Genomic DNA, 16,450 nt, shown 5'->3' on the forward strand with positions numbered 1-16,450 from the left:
TACACTGGGCCCTGCTAATGAGTTTCCCCATGGGGCTAGCAACACTGCCATTCCCCCACCACCACCCGCTTGTTGTCCAGGCCAGTGTGAGTGACATTTGGAAGTGGTTTAAGGTTTATGGGGGGCCCCTCTCCTGAGTGAATGGAGTGCTCCTTGCACTCCACATCTCTTTATTCTGCCCCAGAAAGGAGGCAGGAGAAAGGGGGAAGGCAGCGGAGTGAAACCCCTTTGGGTGGAGCGTCCTCGGGCCCTGACAAGTTGCTTTGTCCCGACGGGTCTCCCTGGGTAGGGTGCGTAAAGACAGGGGGAGAGGCTGGGGAATGGGTTTGGCTGGGCTTGGATCCCTGGGCACTGTGCAATGGGAATCTTTGGGGCGGGGGGAGAAGAAGGCTAGAATGCATGCTGCATACAGATTGAGTTACAGGGAGGATATGTTAGTTACATGACATGACTTCGATCTTGGTGGCTAATATGTCCATTTGCGTCATGTCTCATAGATTTACTGTTTACTAATAACTCTCTGTACCCTGATGCCTTTCCCACCATATAGACAGACAGGGTTCTGGGGTGATTTATAAATACCTTCTTGTCAGTCTAATGTCCACATATGTCCACCATGGTTGAATTCTCCCTGGTGTTGGCTAGAGATCTGCTCATTTTTAGGATCTCATTCTGTATCGCCACTACTCTCCTTGGCATACACACTGTAATTGGAGCCAGTGGGCAGCTGTGTCCGTATTCCGTGTGTGTATGTGTGTGTGTGTGTGTGTGTGTGTGTGTGTGTGTGTGTGTGTGTGTGTGTGTGTGTGTGTGTGTGTGTGTGTGTGTGTGTGTGTGTGTGTGTGTGTGTGTGTGTGTGTGTGTGTGTGTGTGTGTGTGTGCGTGCGTGCGTGCGTAAGCATGTGTAAGCATGTGTGTGTGTCTGGGGTGTGTGTGGTGCATGTATAAGCCATCTGGTGGTCACATCAGCCAGTGACTTTACAGTAAGTATGTACCCAGTTTCACTGTCCCCAAGCCCTCACAACTTGATCCCAGCACCATGTTCTTACCCATGTACACCCCACCTCCACAGTCACCCTTCCCTTATATATATCTATCTATCTATCTATCTATCTATCTATCTATCTATCTATCTATCTATCTATCTATCTATCTATCTCCAACTTGTATGAGGGGTCCGAATTCTTCTGCTGTGCCCAGAATAAATGAGTATTCCTGTTTGTATAATGGAGAGAGACATCTATTAAATATATAACAAGGTTGTTGATCTGTAAATCCTTAGAGGAAATGAACGAGGGGCTGATTTGACCAGACTGAAGACCATGGTCGGTCATAATTCGTGTTGTTAGAAGGCCAGATAACTGTTGTGGGTTTGTCATAAAACATTGACTATGTACTGGTTGCTATAAGACTATAGAGTGATAGAGTAGAATGGGCATGTGTTCTCTGGTTTCATGATTGTATCGAGACACACAAAGAACGCAAGCATATTTGGCATGTTTTCTGCCGTGGCTTTAAAGGACGGTTGATAAAAGTGATACATGAAGCTTCTCAATGGATGGCATACTTTATGGTTCCACTGGGAGTGGAATGATGTTGTGAGAGCAGCGGAGGTTTGGGAAGATTGCGTGATGGTTAGCTTAGTCTGTGACAGCACTTAAGGGGAGAGAGCCAGAGTTGGGCTCAAATTGAATTGAAGGCCGTCTATTAAGAAAGTAAACTGAAACGACAATTCAATAATAGAAAAAGGGTATTTATTTTCAATGACTTCTCAATAAACTGAAAAGTAGAAGCTATTTATCACTTCCTGAATTGACTGCCCTTTGATTTGAATTGAGCCCAACCCTGGAGAGAGCGTGTCAACTTCTGCTCAGAGAGAGAGCGAGGAAGAGAGAGAGAGGAAGAGAGGAAGAGAGGGAGGGAGACAGCTGCCCTGTGTCTGTCACTTTGTCGACCGCATCTGACAGCGAAAAATTGCTTAGATGTTACCAGAAATGCCTCTATAACTGTCAAAATCTCTCTTTTCACTTCGTTCCAAAATGTTACCCTTGGTGTGTCTCTCTCTCCCCCACAGGAGGTGCAACGATGCACGGTGGACATGAAGATCACGTCGGAGCACTCCAACCATCCAGACAACAAGCACAAGAACAGATACATCAACATCGTGGCCTGTGAGTAGTGCACACCACACATTACAATACAGGAGCATGACAGGCTGTCACACCACTGCACTGATGCTTCATGTCATACAGATCCTGCTTGTAAGAGTACAGCTCTCATCATCTAGGCTACTGGTGTCTTCAGAGCTAACAGAATATGTAGTGTGGGGAATGTGAGACACACACGTGCACGCACGCACGCACGCACACACACACACACACACACACACACAGAGCTAACTGTCCCTGTCTCTCCTCCAGACGACCACACTCGGGTGAAGCTACGGCCTTTAGCTGGGAAGGACACCAAACACAGTGACTATATCAATGCCAATTACGTAGATGTGAGTGTTGATTGGAGTATCTATTTTGGCCCGTCTGGTCGTGTGAGTGTGTATTTATAAGAATTTGTTTTTTGTACTGTGTATTGTAGGCGTGTGTGTACAATATGTGTTACGTATTGTACAAGCATGACAATGTCTTTGAATATTGTGTCTGTTTTGTTCATGGTCTCTCACCTTGTTTCCCTGTGTATGGTAGGGCTATAACAAGCCCAAGGCATACATCGCGGCCCAGGGCCCTCTCAAGTCCACCTTCGAGGACTTCTGGAGGATGGTGTGGGAACAGAACACTGGCATCATCGTCATGATCACCAACCTCGTGGAGAAAGGAAGGGTATATACACTACAATTCAATAGATCCTTTTAGTAATCATATAATAACCTTTTGTTTTTTGTGATTCATTGAAACAAGAGTCCCTAACCACGTGTGGTGTGTCTCTGCAGAGAAAATGTGATCAGTACTGGCCCACAGAGAACACAGAGGAATATGGGAACATCGTGGTCACGCTAAAGAGCACCAAAGTGCACGCCTGCTACACGCTACGACGCTTCACCGTGCGCAACACAAAAGTAAAAAAGGTCAGTGACAGTGTTATAGGTCTACAGTGTTATAGGTCTGCAGTGTTATAGGTCTGCAGTGTTATAGGTCAACAGTGTTATGATCGGCTATGAAAAGTCAACTGACATTTACTCCTGAGGTGCTGACTTGTTGCACCCTCCACAACTACTGTGATTATTATTATTTGACCATGTTGGTCATTTATGAACATTTGAACATCTTGGCCATGTTCTGTTATAATCTCCACCCAAAACAGCCAGAAGAGGACTGGCCACCCCTCATAGCCTGGTTCCTCTCTAGGTTTCTTCCTAGGTTTTCTTCCTGTTCTACTGGTCTCAGTGTTATTGAAAAGTGACTAACATGATATCTCATCTACTTCTTATCATGTAGAAAGATACTAATCAATGTGTGTTCTCTCTATCTCTCTCCTCCCTCTTCCTCCCTCCCTCTCTCCAAGGGTCAGAAAGGGAACCCTAAGGGGTGTCAGAGTGAAAGAACGGTGGTGCAATACCACTATACCCAGTGGCCTGACATGGGCGTCCCTGAGTACACCCTCCCCGTGCTCACCTTCGTCAGGAGGTCTGCTGCCACCCAGACCCCAGAGATGGGCCCTATGCTTGTCCACTGCAGGTATTGTCTCTGTCACTGTGCTGCTCAGGGGTTCTTATGGGAGAAGACTTACTAAAATAGAAGGGGTACACATTTTGCAAACTGTGTATTCAAAAATGTATCAAGCATGAGAGGAAGAACAAAAGCCAAAAATAAAGATTATAAGAACAAATGAGCCCCCAAAAATCATCAATATTAGACAGTTTCATGATTTACTGTAGTTTAGTTTATTGTTTATTTTCACCAGTGAAGCATCTGTTGTGGTGCTTGACACATAAGTGTTTCGGCCAATAAATGGGTAGGATTTTTGTTATTTTTTATTTTATTTTTTGCGTTGTTTGTAACACATTTTTTTGCTTATCATGTACATAATGTTGCTGCGACCGTGTCTTATGACCGAAAATAACTTCTGGACATCAGAACAGTAATTACTCACCACGAACTGGAAGAGGCTTTTTCCTTTAACGAGTCCGACGTGAAGGATATACTGTTTTCCCGGGAACAGGCCAAAATCCTTGTCATTTGTGTGAAGAGAAGATGGATAAAAAGGGGGCGGAGTACGGGCTGCCTTCTGAGAATTTGTAGGTGGCAAATATTGAAAAATAAAAATGATGACCTACGAGCAAGATTAAACTACTAACAAGACATAAAAAAATGTAATATCTTATGTTTCACTGAGTTGCGGCTGAACGACAACATTCACAAAATACAGCTGGCCAGTTTTACACTGTATCGTCAGGATAGAACAGCAGCCTTTGGTAAGACAAGGGGTGGCGTTCTGTGTATGTTTGTAAACAGCAGCTGGTGCACAATATCTAAGGAAGTCTCAAGGTTTTGCTCGCCTGAGGTAGAGTATCTCATGATAAGTTGTAGACCACACTATCTACCTAGAGAGTTTTCATCTGTATTTTTCGTAGCTGCCTACATACCACCGCAGACCGATGCTGGCACTAAGACACACTCAATGAGCTGTATACTGCCATAAGCAAACAGGAAAACATTCACCCAGAGGCGGCACTCCTAGTGGCCGTGGACTTTAATGCAGGGAACTTAAATCTGTTTTACCAAATTTCCACCAGCATGTTAAATGTGCAACTAGAGGGAAAGAAAACTCTAGACCACCTTTACTCCACACACAGAGACACGTACAGAGGGTAGTGTGTACGGCCCAGTGCATCAGTGTGGCCAAGCTTCCTGCCATCCAGGACCTCTATAACAGGCGGTGTCAGAGGAAGGCCCTAAAAATTGTCAAAGTCTCCAGCCACCCTAGTCATAGACTGTTCTCTCTGCTACCGCATAGCAAGCAGTACCGGAGTTTCAAATTTAGGTCCAAGAGGCTTCTAAACAGCTTCTACCCCCAAGCCATGAGACTCCTGAACATCTAATCAAATGGCTACCCAGACTATTTGCATTCCCCCCCACCCCCCTTTTACACTGCTACTACTCTCTGTTATTATCTATGCATAGGCACTATGCATAGGCACTTTAATAACTCTACATATTACCTCCATTACCTCGACTAACCGGTGCCCCTGCACATTGACTCTGTACCGGTACCCCCCGTATATAGCCTCGCTATTGTTATTTTACTGCTGCTCTTTAATAATTATTGCTTTTATTTCTTATTCATATATATATATATATATATATATATATATATATTATATATATATATATATATTAAACTGCATTGTTGCTTAGGGCTTGTAAGTAAGCATTTCACTGTAAGGTATTGTATTCGGCACATGTGACAAATACAATTTGATTGATTTGAACCCCTTATAATGGTTCCTCGAAGAACCTTTTGGGGTTAATTTTTTTAACTCCCTGTCCTCCCTCTCTCCATTATAAAAAACATACATTAATAACAATAATAATAATAATATTGACAATATAGATTTAAGTAATAAATTGATTATTTAGTGGCACCACAAATGTGAAGGAATATTTACAAAACAGTTTACCAAACAAAACATATAAAAAAATGTCTGCAGACATGTCAGACCATAATAAATAATACATTTACTTTGTGTAGTGCATTTCATTACATTTTTTAAAATAAAATAATGATGTACAATAAAAACAACATACATTAAAAATGAATCATAGGTAAACTAACAATATTGTAGACTTGATACTAAATGCAGTTTTTGCTTTAGGGTGTGTGTGTGTGTGTGTGTGTGTGTGTGTGTGTGTGTGTGTGTGTGTGTGTGTGTGTGTGTGTGTTTGTGTGTGTGTGTGCGTGTGTGTGTGTGTGTGTGTGTGTGTCCAACAACCACTTAGTTATGTTAGGGAGTTTGCCATCTTTATAACCGGCCCTGGCAACTTCACCCCAAATTCTCTTATCCCCAGAACACAGTAACTTAACAACATAGGTGTTTTTCTGACATTTTGGGGAAATTGAAGTGAAAATAAAAAATCCAGCCCTAGCAGAGCCCCAAGTCCCATGGGGACGTCCAATATGGCGTGGATGTTCTCCCCATCAAATACCAGTGGGATTTCACTCTCATGGTGAATTGGATTCCCACCGATGCAGTAAAGGAGTAGGGAGCAGTGTAATCTGTGTCAACAAAAGTAAGAAAATATTAATACACATACAATTAACTAAGAACATAACAAATGTTCAGCTGTAGTTTTATATAAGCATGCACACATGTTTATGAAGAAACAGATTATTTGAGCATAGGCATACCTTGTCACGGCCATAAAGGCTACTCGGGTCCTCATTGAAGAGATAGGGCAAGAGCAGGATGGCTGCTGTGGTCTCGAGTCCTAGTAAAGCAATGATCTTACAACACTTGCTAGTTTTATTGCAAAATACATTAGAGAAAGGGAAGGATTAACAGCAAATTCGCCTGTGTGCCTCTTCTGTATCTTTGAAAAACCTTTTTGGGGCTGTTTTTCATTGCCAAGAACCCTAATGTTCTTTGATGATCTTAGAACTTCAGTTGAACCCCTAATTTTTAGAGTGTAATATGCACTGCAGTCTGAAATATACACTATCATTTTCCCTACAGCTACTCTGCACTTCCTTTGTTACCTGAGAGAAAGGAATCCCAGCTGTGGTTAGCTAAGCATGTGTTTAAGGCAGGGAAATGGACTGTAATTGTCCAGTGAAAGTTCCCTCCTCGTTAATGAGAGTAATGGTCTCTAATGTCATCTGTCCTGTGCTGTTCGATAATGACCCTTCACAGGCAGAACCTGCTGTGTCTACACACTCAACTATACAGCTCTGCCAGACACACACACCGCAGGTCCTCTAGCCAAGCTTATTACTGTGTCCTGGGTGGACACAGTGACCTGGGTGGACCTTCTCTCACACTGCCAGTGCTGCCGACTGGCTTCTCTCCTGCTGAACTTGGATTTCTGTTAATGATACACACAGGACCTTGACTTGAGGAGAAGTCCACCTATGAGATATAAATAGCCCTGTTAAGGGTCAGATGTGAGGTTAAGGCATGTTTTATAGGAGTTTGTACAGTATGACTTCTCCAGGAGGGCTTGGATGCATTAGAGCTGCTCTCCCCAACTTCAGTCCTTGAACATAATTCATCAGCAACTGGTTTAGATCTGGAAAATGATGTGTCTGGTCAGCCAATGACATGGATTGATTGATTAAGAACCAGTTAGAGGAGAAGATGAATGCAGCATACATGGACTGGGATTGACCGCTGAGTTAGAAGATTAATTAGTCTGCTGCTGTCATGGAGCTCTTTGTCCATATTCCTGTAGACCTAAATGCCAACTAGGCAAGTCAGTTAAGAACAAATTCTTATTTTCAATGACGGCCTGTGGGTTAACTGCCTGTTCAGGGGCAGAACGACAGATTTGTACCTTGTCAGCTCGGGATATGAACTTGCAACCTTTCGGTTACTAGCCCAACGCTCTAACCACTGGGCTACCCTGCCACCCTGTATGAATATCCAAGTTGTATGTTCATGTGTGTGTGTGTGCAGTGCGGGTGTGGGCCGGACAGGGACCTACATCGTCATAGACAGCATGCTGCAGCAGATCAAGGACAAAAGCACAGTCAACGTCCTGGGCTTCCTCAAACACATCCGGACACAGCGCAACTACCTGGTACAAACAGAGGTGGGTTGTGTGTGTGTGTGTGTGTGTGTGTGTGTGTGTGTGTGTGTGTGTGTGTGTGTGTGTGTGTGTGTGTGTGTGTGTGTGTGTGTTTTTGAGTGTGTATGAACATCCTGAGTGACTCATTCTATAATCACCATGTGCCATTCTATTCACTTGAGCATCTGTGGTAAAGTCCCGAATGATCAAACTCCCTGCAGCTAGTAGACTACAGTAGAGCATAACGTTAAACTTCTGTCTTTCTTATCTGTCTAATGCAGCTGTGTTTAAGTCTGTCCATGTCCCTCTTTGTAAATATAGGAAAGGCATGCATCACACAGCCACTGTTGTCCGGGACCAAGGGGACCATGGTCATTGTCATAATTTATCTGCTCTAAAAAGAGCTGCACTGCCACGTTGTCTGCATGTCTGACTGGTGTTCTCTCTTTCTGTCCTTCTTGGCCTATAGGAGCAGTATATCTTCATTCATGATGCGTTGATTGAGGCCATCATGGGGAAGGAGACGGAGGTGTTGTCCAGCCAGCTGCACAGCTATGTCAACAGTATCCTTATGCCTGGGGTGGGTGGCAAGACACGGCTGGAGAAACAGTTTAAGGTCAGAGTACCTCCTTCTCAGTCTTACTGAACACTCATTCCCCTAGATCTCTTTCTCTATCTGCCTATCATGCTCCTTCTCTCTCAAACATATTTTCTCTGCATCTTTATTTTTATGCCACATTTCTGTCTGTCTCTCTCGCTGTCTCTCTTTCTCTCCTTACCTTTCTTTCTCTCTCTTTCTCTCTCTGTACCTCTTTTTTCTCTCTCTCTGTACCCCACTCTCCCTCTATTCTCTCTCTTCTCTCAGCTCTCCATCGTTCCCATGTTTTCCCAGAGCAGAGACTTCAGGGTCCTGTTTGTCTCCTTAAAGAAGTCCCTCAGCATCACAAAGTTGTGATTCATCTCCCTCAGGGCCCACTACTGGAGAAGTGATCGTAATTAGAATGGAAATACATTTGGGGGAAGAGTACTTATCTTCCTCGGGTGGCCCCTTTGACTAACCCCACTCACTGCTTGTTTCCAGGGAGATGTGAACTTTCCTATAATGGTGGGGGGTCTGGGTTATGGCCTGGTTTGATGACAAGCTCACAACGTAATTGGCTTTCATTATTCTCCTCCACGGTGTATTTGATTTAGCCCAGGGTTGGGAGAGATTGAGCGTGCTCTTGCGAAACAATGGCAGCCATTGGGATTTTAATGCAATTAGCCTCAAGGCTGGATTTGAAGTTAATAATTTTTGGGAGAGAATATTTATTTTGTTTTTCACAGTCCAATAAAAAGTCTGTGTTAATTTCTGCTCTACAAAGAATTAAGCAGTATTTGTCTTTTTGTGACATGCGATTTGGCATGAGCGTTATCTGCAATATTAAGATGAGCAAACACTTTTTTCAGTCGGCAGAATTTGATCTGAGACTTGACTATAATTGAATTAACTGTTGAAAGTCGGTGTTGATGGGAAGCAGCACATGGTTGGGCTGTATTCTAAACACATGTTTGGACTACTAGCTATGTTCTGAACCCCATATTTAGGGCCATAACAGTAGGGTGGTTAGTGTCAGAACACCTGAGGTCAGTGACTCTACACAGAGTACTGCAGGCCATGAGAGTTTGTTTAAATGACAGAGTAGGGAGGGTATGAAGGATCAATCGAAGCATGTATCTTTATCAGATAATCTGGTGTATTGTATCATTGTTATCTAACCTCTCGCTGTCTTTCTTCCTCTCCCACTTTCATCCACCCATCTGTCCCTCTTTCTTGCCCTCTCACCTCTCTTGTTGCAGTTGGTGACTCAGTGTAACGCCAGGTTTGTGGAGTGCTTCAGTGCTCAGAAGGAATGCAACAAAGAGAAGAACCGCAACTCCTCGGTAGTACCCTGTAAGTCAAATTATATTATCCATGCACCACCTGACAGCGATATTCAGATTTCGTATTGGCTCCCGTCTAGGCTGCTGCTTTCCACAGTTTCCAGTTTCTGATAACCTTAGGCTCTATTCATGGTCATAGGAAGTAATTCATCTACAGTAGTTAGTTGCGTAACCAGTTGTTTATGGTCCATGCTCATACTAGAGTTATTTTAAGTGATTATGCTGTGGCTGCTTTCATAAAAATGACACACTTTACTTTGTAAACCAATAAGAACATGTTTGCTACTTAGCTCTATGATCACTGTGCCTTGATTGGATCTCTCTTTCTCTATGGCAGCGGAGCGTGCGAGGGTGGGGTTGGCACCTTTACCCGGCATGAAAGGCACAGATTACATTAACGCGTCTTACATAATGGTGAGTACCACCTCCTGTCCCTCCTCTGTCAATCATTCACTGTCCCTGCCCACACCCGGCTGGACCAACTGAGCTAAGGAATGTCAGTATTATGATATATGATCCCTTTGTCTCATAGACATTGCTATCATAGACATTGTGCATTGCTATCAACTGAAAGGAATGGACTTGAATTTGTTGTTGACCTATGTGAATCCTAGGTTTGTGTCGGGACATAAAAAGGTAGACCGCTAGATCTAAGGTGTTTTGAGCAGTGGTAGTCTACTGCTGTGGCAGGTTTCATCTGACACACACAGGCTTGTTTTCATCTTTGTGTGTAACCACAACACAACCCTTGCTTTGACCCTTGACCTCTGTTCTGACACCACAGGGCTACTACAGGAGCAATGAGTTCATCATTACCCAGCATCCTCTGCCCCACACCACTAAAGACTTCTGGAGGATGATCTGGGACCACAATGCACAGATCATTGTCATGCTGCCGGACAACCAGGGGCTGGTGGGTCTCTCACACGCACATGAACAATGTGCAAGCATGCAGGCACACACACACATACAGTACATGCACACACACACTACCACCAAGGGTTGTTGGCTTCAGCCTTATCTCTGGTCTATTAAAGGGCTGTCTTAGCACGCTAAGCTTAGTCTCTCCCAGCCTTGGCCCAGTGTTCACACAGGAAGCCACTCGTTTGGGTGTGAGAGGAATTGAGATGAATACTGAAGGTGACAGCAGCTGTATCAGTCGCTCCACTCTGCCATATGTCTTATTAAGATTAAGATCAAGATTAAGATCACTTTATTGGTCAATTGCACACAAGGTCCAAACGAAATTTGACAATCACTTTTAACTCAACCCCGCCAAAAAGCACACACTCATACAGTGCCTTCGGAAAGTATTCATACCCGTTGACTTATACACATTTTGTTGTGTTACAGCCTGAATTAAAAATTTACTTAATTTTCGTCCTGTCCTCAACTGGCAGCTTTATTAAATAGTACCCGCAAAACACCAGTCTCAATATCAACAGTGCGGAGGCGACTCCGGAATGCTGGCCTTCTAGGCAGAGTTTAAAGATGGGTAAAAGAACACAGACACTGGACAGAGGAACTCTACCTAGAAGGCCAAACTGGTGTTTTGCGGGTACTATTTAATAAAGCTGCCAGTTGAGGACTTGTGAGGCGTCTGTTTCTCAAACTAGACACTCAAATGTACTTGTCCTCTTGCTCAGTTGTGCACCGGGGCCTCCCACTTCTCTTTCTATTCTGGTTAGGGCCAGTTTGCGCTGTTCTGTGAAGGGAGTAGTACACAGCGTTGTACGAGATCTTCAGTTTCTTGGATTTTTCTCGCATGGAATAGCCTTAATTTATCAGAACAAGAATAGACTGATGAGTTTCAGAAGAAAGTAATTTGTTTCTGACCATTTTTAGCCTGTAATCAAACCCAAAAATGCTGATGCTTCAGATACTCAACTAGTCTAAGGAAGCCAGTTTTATTGCTTCTTTAATCAGAACAACTGTTTTCAGCTGTGCTAATATAATTGCAAAAGGGTTTTCTAATGATCAATTAGCCTTTTAAAATTATAAACTTGGATTAGCTAACACAACGTGCCATTGGAACACAGGAGTGATGGTTGCTGATTATGGGCCTCTGTACACCTATGTAGATATTCCATAAAAAACCTGCTGTTTCCAGCTAAAATAGTAATTTACAACACTAACAATATCTACACTGTATTTCCGATCAATTTGATTTTATTGTAATGGACAAAAGATGTGCTTTTCTTTCAAAAACAAGGACGACCCTAAACTTTTGAAAGGTAGTTTATTTTGAGTTGCTTAACACTTTTTTGGTTACTACATGATTCCATATGTGTGATTTCATGGTGTTGATGTCTTCACTATTATTCTACAATGTAGAAAATAGTACAAATAAAGAAAAACCTTGAATAGGTAGGTGCTCTAAAACTTTCGACAGGTAGTGTAATTATTCACACCCCTGAGTCACTACATTGTAGAAGCACCTTTGACAGGGATTACAGCTGTGAATCTTTCTGGGCAAGTCTCTAAAAGCTTTCCACACCTGGATTGTGCAACACTTGCCCATTATTGTTTTCAAAATTATTCAAGCTCTGTCAAATTGATTCTTGATCATTGCTAGACAACCATTTTCAGGTCTTGCCATAGCTTTTCATGTAGATTTAAGTAAAATTTCGGCCACACAGGAACATTCACTGTCTTCTTGGTAAGCAACTCCAGTGTGGATTTGGCCTTGTGTTTTATGTTATTGTCCTGCTGAAAGGTGAATTTGTCTCACGGTGTCTGGTGGAAAGCAGACTGAACCAGGTTTAGCTGTAGGATTTTGCCTCTGCTTCGCACCATTATTTTTTATCCTGAAAAACTCCCAGTCCTTAATGATTACAACGATACCCATAACATGATGCAGCTACCTATATGCTTGAAATATGGACAGTGGTACTCAGTAATGTGTTGTATTGGATTTGCCCAAAACATAACACTTTGTTTGTATTCAGGACAAAAAGTTAATTGCTTTGCCACATTTTTTGCAGTATTACTTTAGCGCCTTGTTGCAAACAGGATGCATGTTTTAGAATATTTATATTCTGTACGGGCTTTCTTCTTTTCACTCTGTCAATTAGGTTAGTATTGTGGAGTAACTACAATGTTGTTGATACATCTTCAGTGTTCTCCTATCACAGCCATTAAACTCTGTAACTATTTTGAAGTCACCATTGGCCTCATGGTGAAATCCCTAAGCAGTTTTCTTACTCTCAAGCAACTGAGTTAGGAAGGACACCTGTTACTTTGTGTGATTATACATCATCAAAGGTGTAATTAATAACTTCACCATGCTCAAAGGGATATTCCATGCTGTGTTTTTTTTTACCCATCCACCAATAGGTGCCCTTCTTTGCGAGACATTGGAAAACCTCCATGGTCTTTGTGGTTGAATCTGTGTTTGAAATTCACTGCTTGACTGAGGGACCGCACAGATAATTGTATGTGTGTGGGGTACAGAGATGAGGTAGTCATTTAAAAATCATATGAAACACTATTATTGCACACAGTGTGAATCCATGCAACTTATTATGTGACTTGATAAGCAAACTTTTACTCCTGAACTTTTTTAGGCTTGCCATAACAAAGGGGTTGAATACTTATTGACTCAAGACATTTCAGCTTTTCATATTTTAATACATTGGTACAAATTTTGAAAAACATAATTCCACTTTGATATTTTGTATTGTGTATCGGCCAGTGACAAAAATCTTAATGTAATCCATTTTAAATTCAGGTTGTTACACAATAAAATGTGGAAATAGTCAAGGAGTGTGAATACTTTCTGAAGGCATGGTACATATACAGGTTTTGAAGCAATGCAGGGGCCTGCCACACTGGGCACCTAGGAACCTGTTGCTGTGGGGGGGTTAAGTTCCTGTTCCAGTGGAACAATAGCATGCAATGTCCTCTAGGATGTGATACCAGCAATCCTCCGGTTGCCAGCTCATTCCCCTTCAGAATTTTCCTGTCGAACCTGGGATTCGATCTGGCAATTCTCCAGTTGCTGGCTTACCTCTCTACCTGCTGCCCATACCTGTCACCTCTCTAACTAACTCTGTCTATATATCTATGATTTCACACACTGAGTAGTGGCACTTCTGCATTCATACTCCAGTTCCTTTAACATTTTGATGTTTTTGTTTTAGGGCAAGTCCTTTGCTCAATATGAACTGTCAGTTCTTATACTAAACTTCAATGTCTCACACTCCCCTTGTATTTCTCATTTTCCCTCCCTTCTTTCTCACCCTTTCCCCTTCTCCCTTTTCCCTATTATTTTCATCCTTGTTTTGGTTTGGCTGTGTCTTTAGGCGGAGGATGAGTTTGTGTACTGGCCAAGCCGAGAGGAGGCCATGAACTGTGAGGCCTTCACTGTCACGCTCATCAGCAAAGACAGACTATGCCTTTCTAACGAAGAGCAGATCATCATCCACGACTTTATCCTGGAGGCCACACAGGTACGATGCGATGTGTGTGCCTGTGTGTGTGGGTGTAGGAAGTCCATTGTAGCTTAGTTGGTAGAGCATGGCGTTTGCAACACCAGGATAGTAGGTTCTATTCCCAGCACTACCTATGCGTAAAATGTATGCACGCATGACTGTAAATCGCTTTGGATTAAAGTGTCTGTTAAATGGCATATATCTGTATTATACACTGAGTATACCAAACATTAGGAACACCTTAATATTGAGTTGCACGCCCTCAGAACAGCCTCAATTTGTCAGGGCAATGACTCTACAAGGTGTCAAAAGCATTGTTTTAATGGGCCTGTGTCTGTGTGTATGACTGTCTTTACCTGCATGAGTGTGTGAGTCAGTCTTTGTGTGTGGGTGGGCATCTTTGTATGTACACCTACCTTAAACTACCTCTTCTTCTGTCTTTCTTTTCCCTCTACCCCAGGATGACTATGTGTTGGAGGTGCGTCACTTCCAGTGCCCTAAATGGCCCAACCCTGATGCTCCCATGAGCAGCACCTTTGAGCTCATCAATGTCATCAAGGAGGAGGCCATGATCAGAGACGGACCTACCATAGTGCACGATGAGTGAGTGTGTCACATCATGCTCCTGATGACAGAAAGAATCATTATCTCTTCTTTTAAGCTCTAAGTAAATACTTTAAACTGTGTTCTGTTTCAACAGAACATGTAATTATTCACTCTAACCAGGTTTCCATGCAACCTTTCTATGCGTAAAGTACATGTGGGAAGTGCATGTCGGATTAAATAGTTCAGGAAAGGCCTGATGGAAACAGTTCATTAGCTGGTAAACTTTCCAAATGTTGACAAGACAAAATACGCTAGGCAAGGTGAGATCTTTTTGTGTCTGTAAAATGAATTATGCGAGAAATTGCAGTGGAAATGCCTTTATGCTCAAATATCGATATAACAACCATCAAATCAAAGTAAACTTAGTCACGTGATTATATTTTGTGTGGCCCTCACACTATGATTCGAGAAACCATGCAGTTTATTAGGCTACAGAAAAACTTCACGGGTGGTGAAAGTGCATGGTGATCTTGATGCTCCTTTCCAATAAATATCAAGGGTCTTATTCTGAAGACATGATGATTGATGCTTGGCTGCCGTTTGACAAATTTAAAATAATCTTGCTCTTTTGTTCATAGTAATCTCATCATGTAGGCTACACACACAGTGTATCTGCCAGCTGTTGTCTAGAGCGCAGGTGTCAAGACCAGAGTTGGCACTCTCACTATAGCCTTTAACGCAACATTTTAGTGACAAAACCATCAGTACAGTTGAAAATGCGATGGAAACCCATTTAACTTGTATTTTTTATTCGGTACATGGGAATTTAACCGCAAAAATGTTTTATGTGCAATTCACCATCACGCACAGCCTTTAATCCGCAACCAGTTCCACCCCCATGTACCCTGATACTCCATCCAATTAGAAATAATGAATGTCTATTAATGCTGACAGACATTAGCGGCAGCGAACAACACTCCCAACGACGAGACATGCAGCCTCAGTCATGTTTATTCATTAGGAAAATGAAGATTGCTTGTCTCATCCCAGAGAAAAAAGGGACTAATTGAGCATTTCAGTTCTGTATCTGTACTATGGAATCCCCCCCTAAGAGGTTTTGGAAAGACGGCTGTCGTAATTGTCTGCATATTCATTAGCTGGTGAGACATGGTAGTTAGCTTGTGTATCTCCATCACATTTGACATGGATGTTAATAGAAGCAGCAACCTTTTCCTGTGAGCGTCCCTGATTTCCTAAGGGGCTGAACCGCTCCTGTGGTCTCACATGTAATTCATTTGACCCTCTGGGCTGAACCGCTCCTGTGGTCTCACATGGAATTCATTTGACCCTCTGGGCTGAACCGCTCCTGTGGTCTCACATGGAATTAATTTGACCCTCTGGGCTGAACCGCTCCTGTGGTCTCACATGGAATTAATTTGACCCTCTGGGCTGAACCGCTCCTGTGGTCTCACATGGAATTCATTTGACCCTCTGGGCTGAACCGCTCCTGTAGTCTCACATGGAATTAATTTGACCCTCTGGGCTGAACCGCTCCTGTAGTCTCACATGGAATTCATTTGACCCTCCGGGCTGAACCGCTCCTGTGATCTCACATGGAATTAATTTGACCCTCTGGGCTGAACCGCTCCTGTGGTCTCACATGGAATTCATTTGACCCTCTGGGCTGAACCGCTCCTGTGGTCTCACATGGAATTAATTTGACCCTCTGGGCGCCCTGGGCTCTATGCTCATTTGTGACCCTGTGTGTCCCTCAGTCCCTGTCTTGTTTTAGGGCCTATAAAGTAACCCTGT

General features: G+C 43.0%; 1 protein-coding gene across 4 annotated transcripts in view; it reads left to right on the forward strand.

Annotated features, from left to right (window-relative positions):
* LOC110494487 (receptor-type tyrosine-protein phosphatase gamma) overlaps window positions 1–16,450 on the forward strand; it is a 314,622-nt gene that overhangs the window by 295,193 nt on the left and 2,979 nt on the right. For 3 of the 4 annotated variants that reach the window (XM_036950543.1, XM_036950544.1, XM_036950545.1), the window contains 12 exons: window positions 2,075–2,171; window positions 2,421–2,503; window positions 2,700–2,834; window positions 2,945–3,079; window positions 3,517–3,689; window positions 7,625–7,760; window positions 8,206–8,352; window positions 9,576–9,669; window positions 9,997–10,073; window positions 10,444–10,572; window positions 13,964–14,110; window positions 14,553–14,695. In XM_036950543.1, coding sequence (XP_036806438.1) covers window positions 2,075–2,171; window positions 2,421–2,503; window positions 2,700–2,834; window positions 2,945–3,079; window positions 3,517–3,689; window positions 7,625–7,760; window positions 8,206–8,352; window positions 9,576–9,669; window positions 9,997–10,073; window positions 10,444–10,572; window positions 13,964–14,110; window positions 14,553–14,695 — 1,496 coding nt within the window. The other variant, XM_036950546.1, reaches the window with a different exon arrangement.

The sequence above is a fragment of the Oncorhynchus mykiss genome, chromosome 17, assembly GCF_013265735.2.
Source record: "Oncorhynchus mykiss isolate Arlee chromosome 17, USDA_OmykA_1.1, whole genome shotgun sequence".
NCBI lineage: Eukaryota > Metazoa > Chordata > Actinopteri > Salmoniformes > Salmonidae > Oncorhynchus > Oncorhynchus mykiss.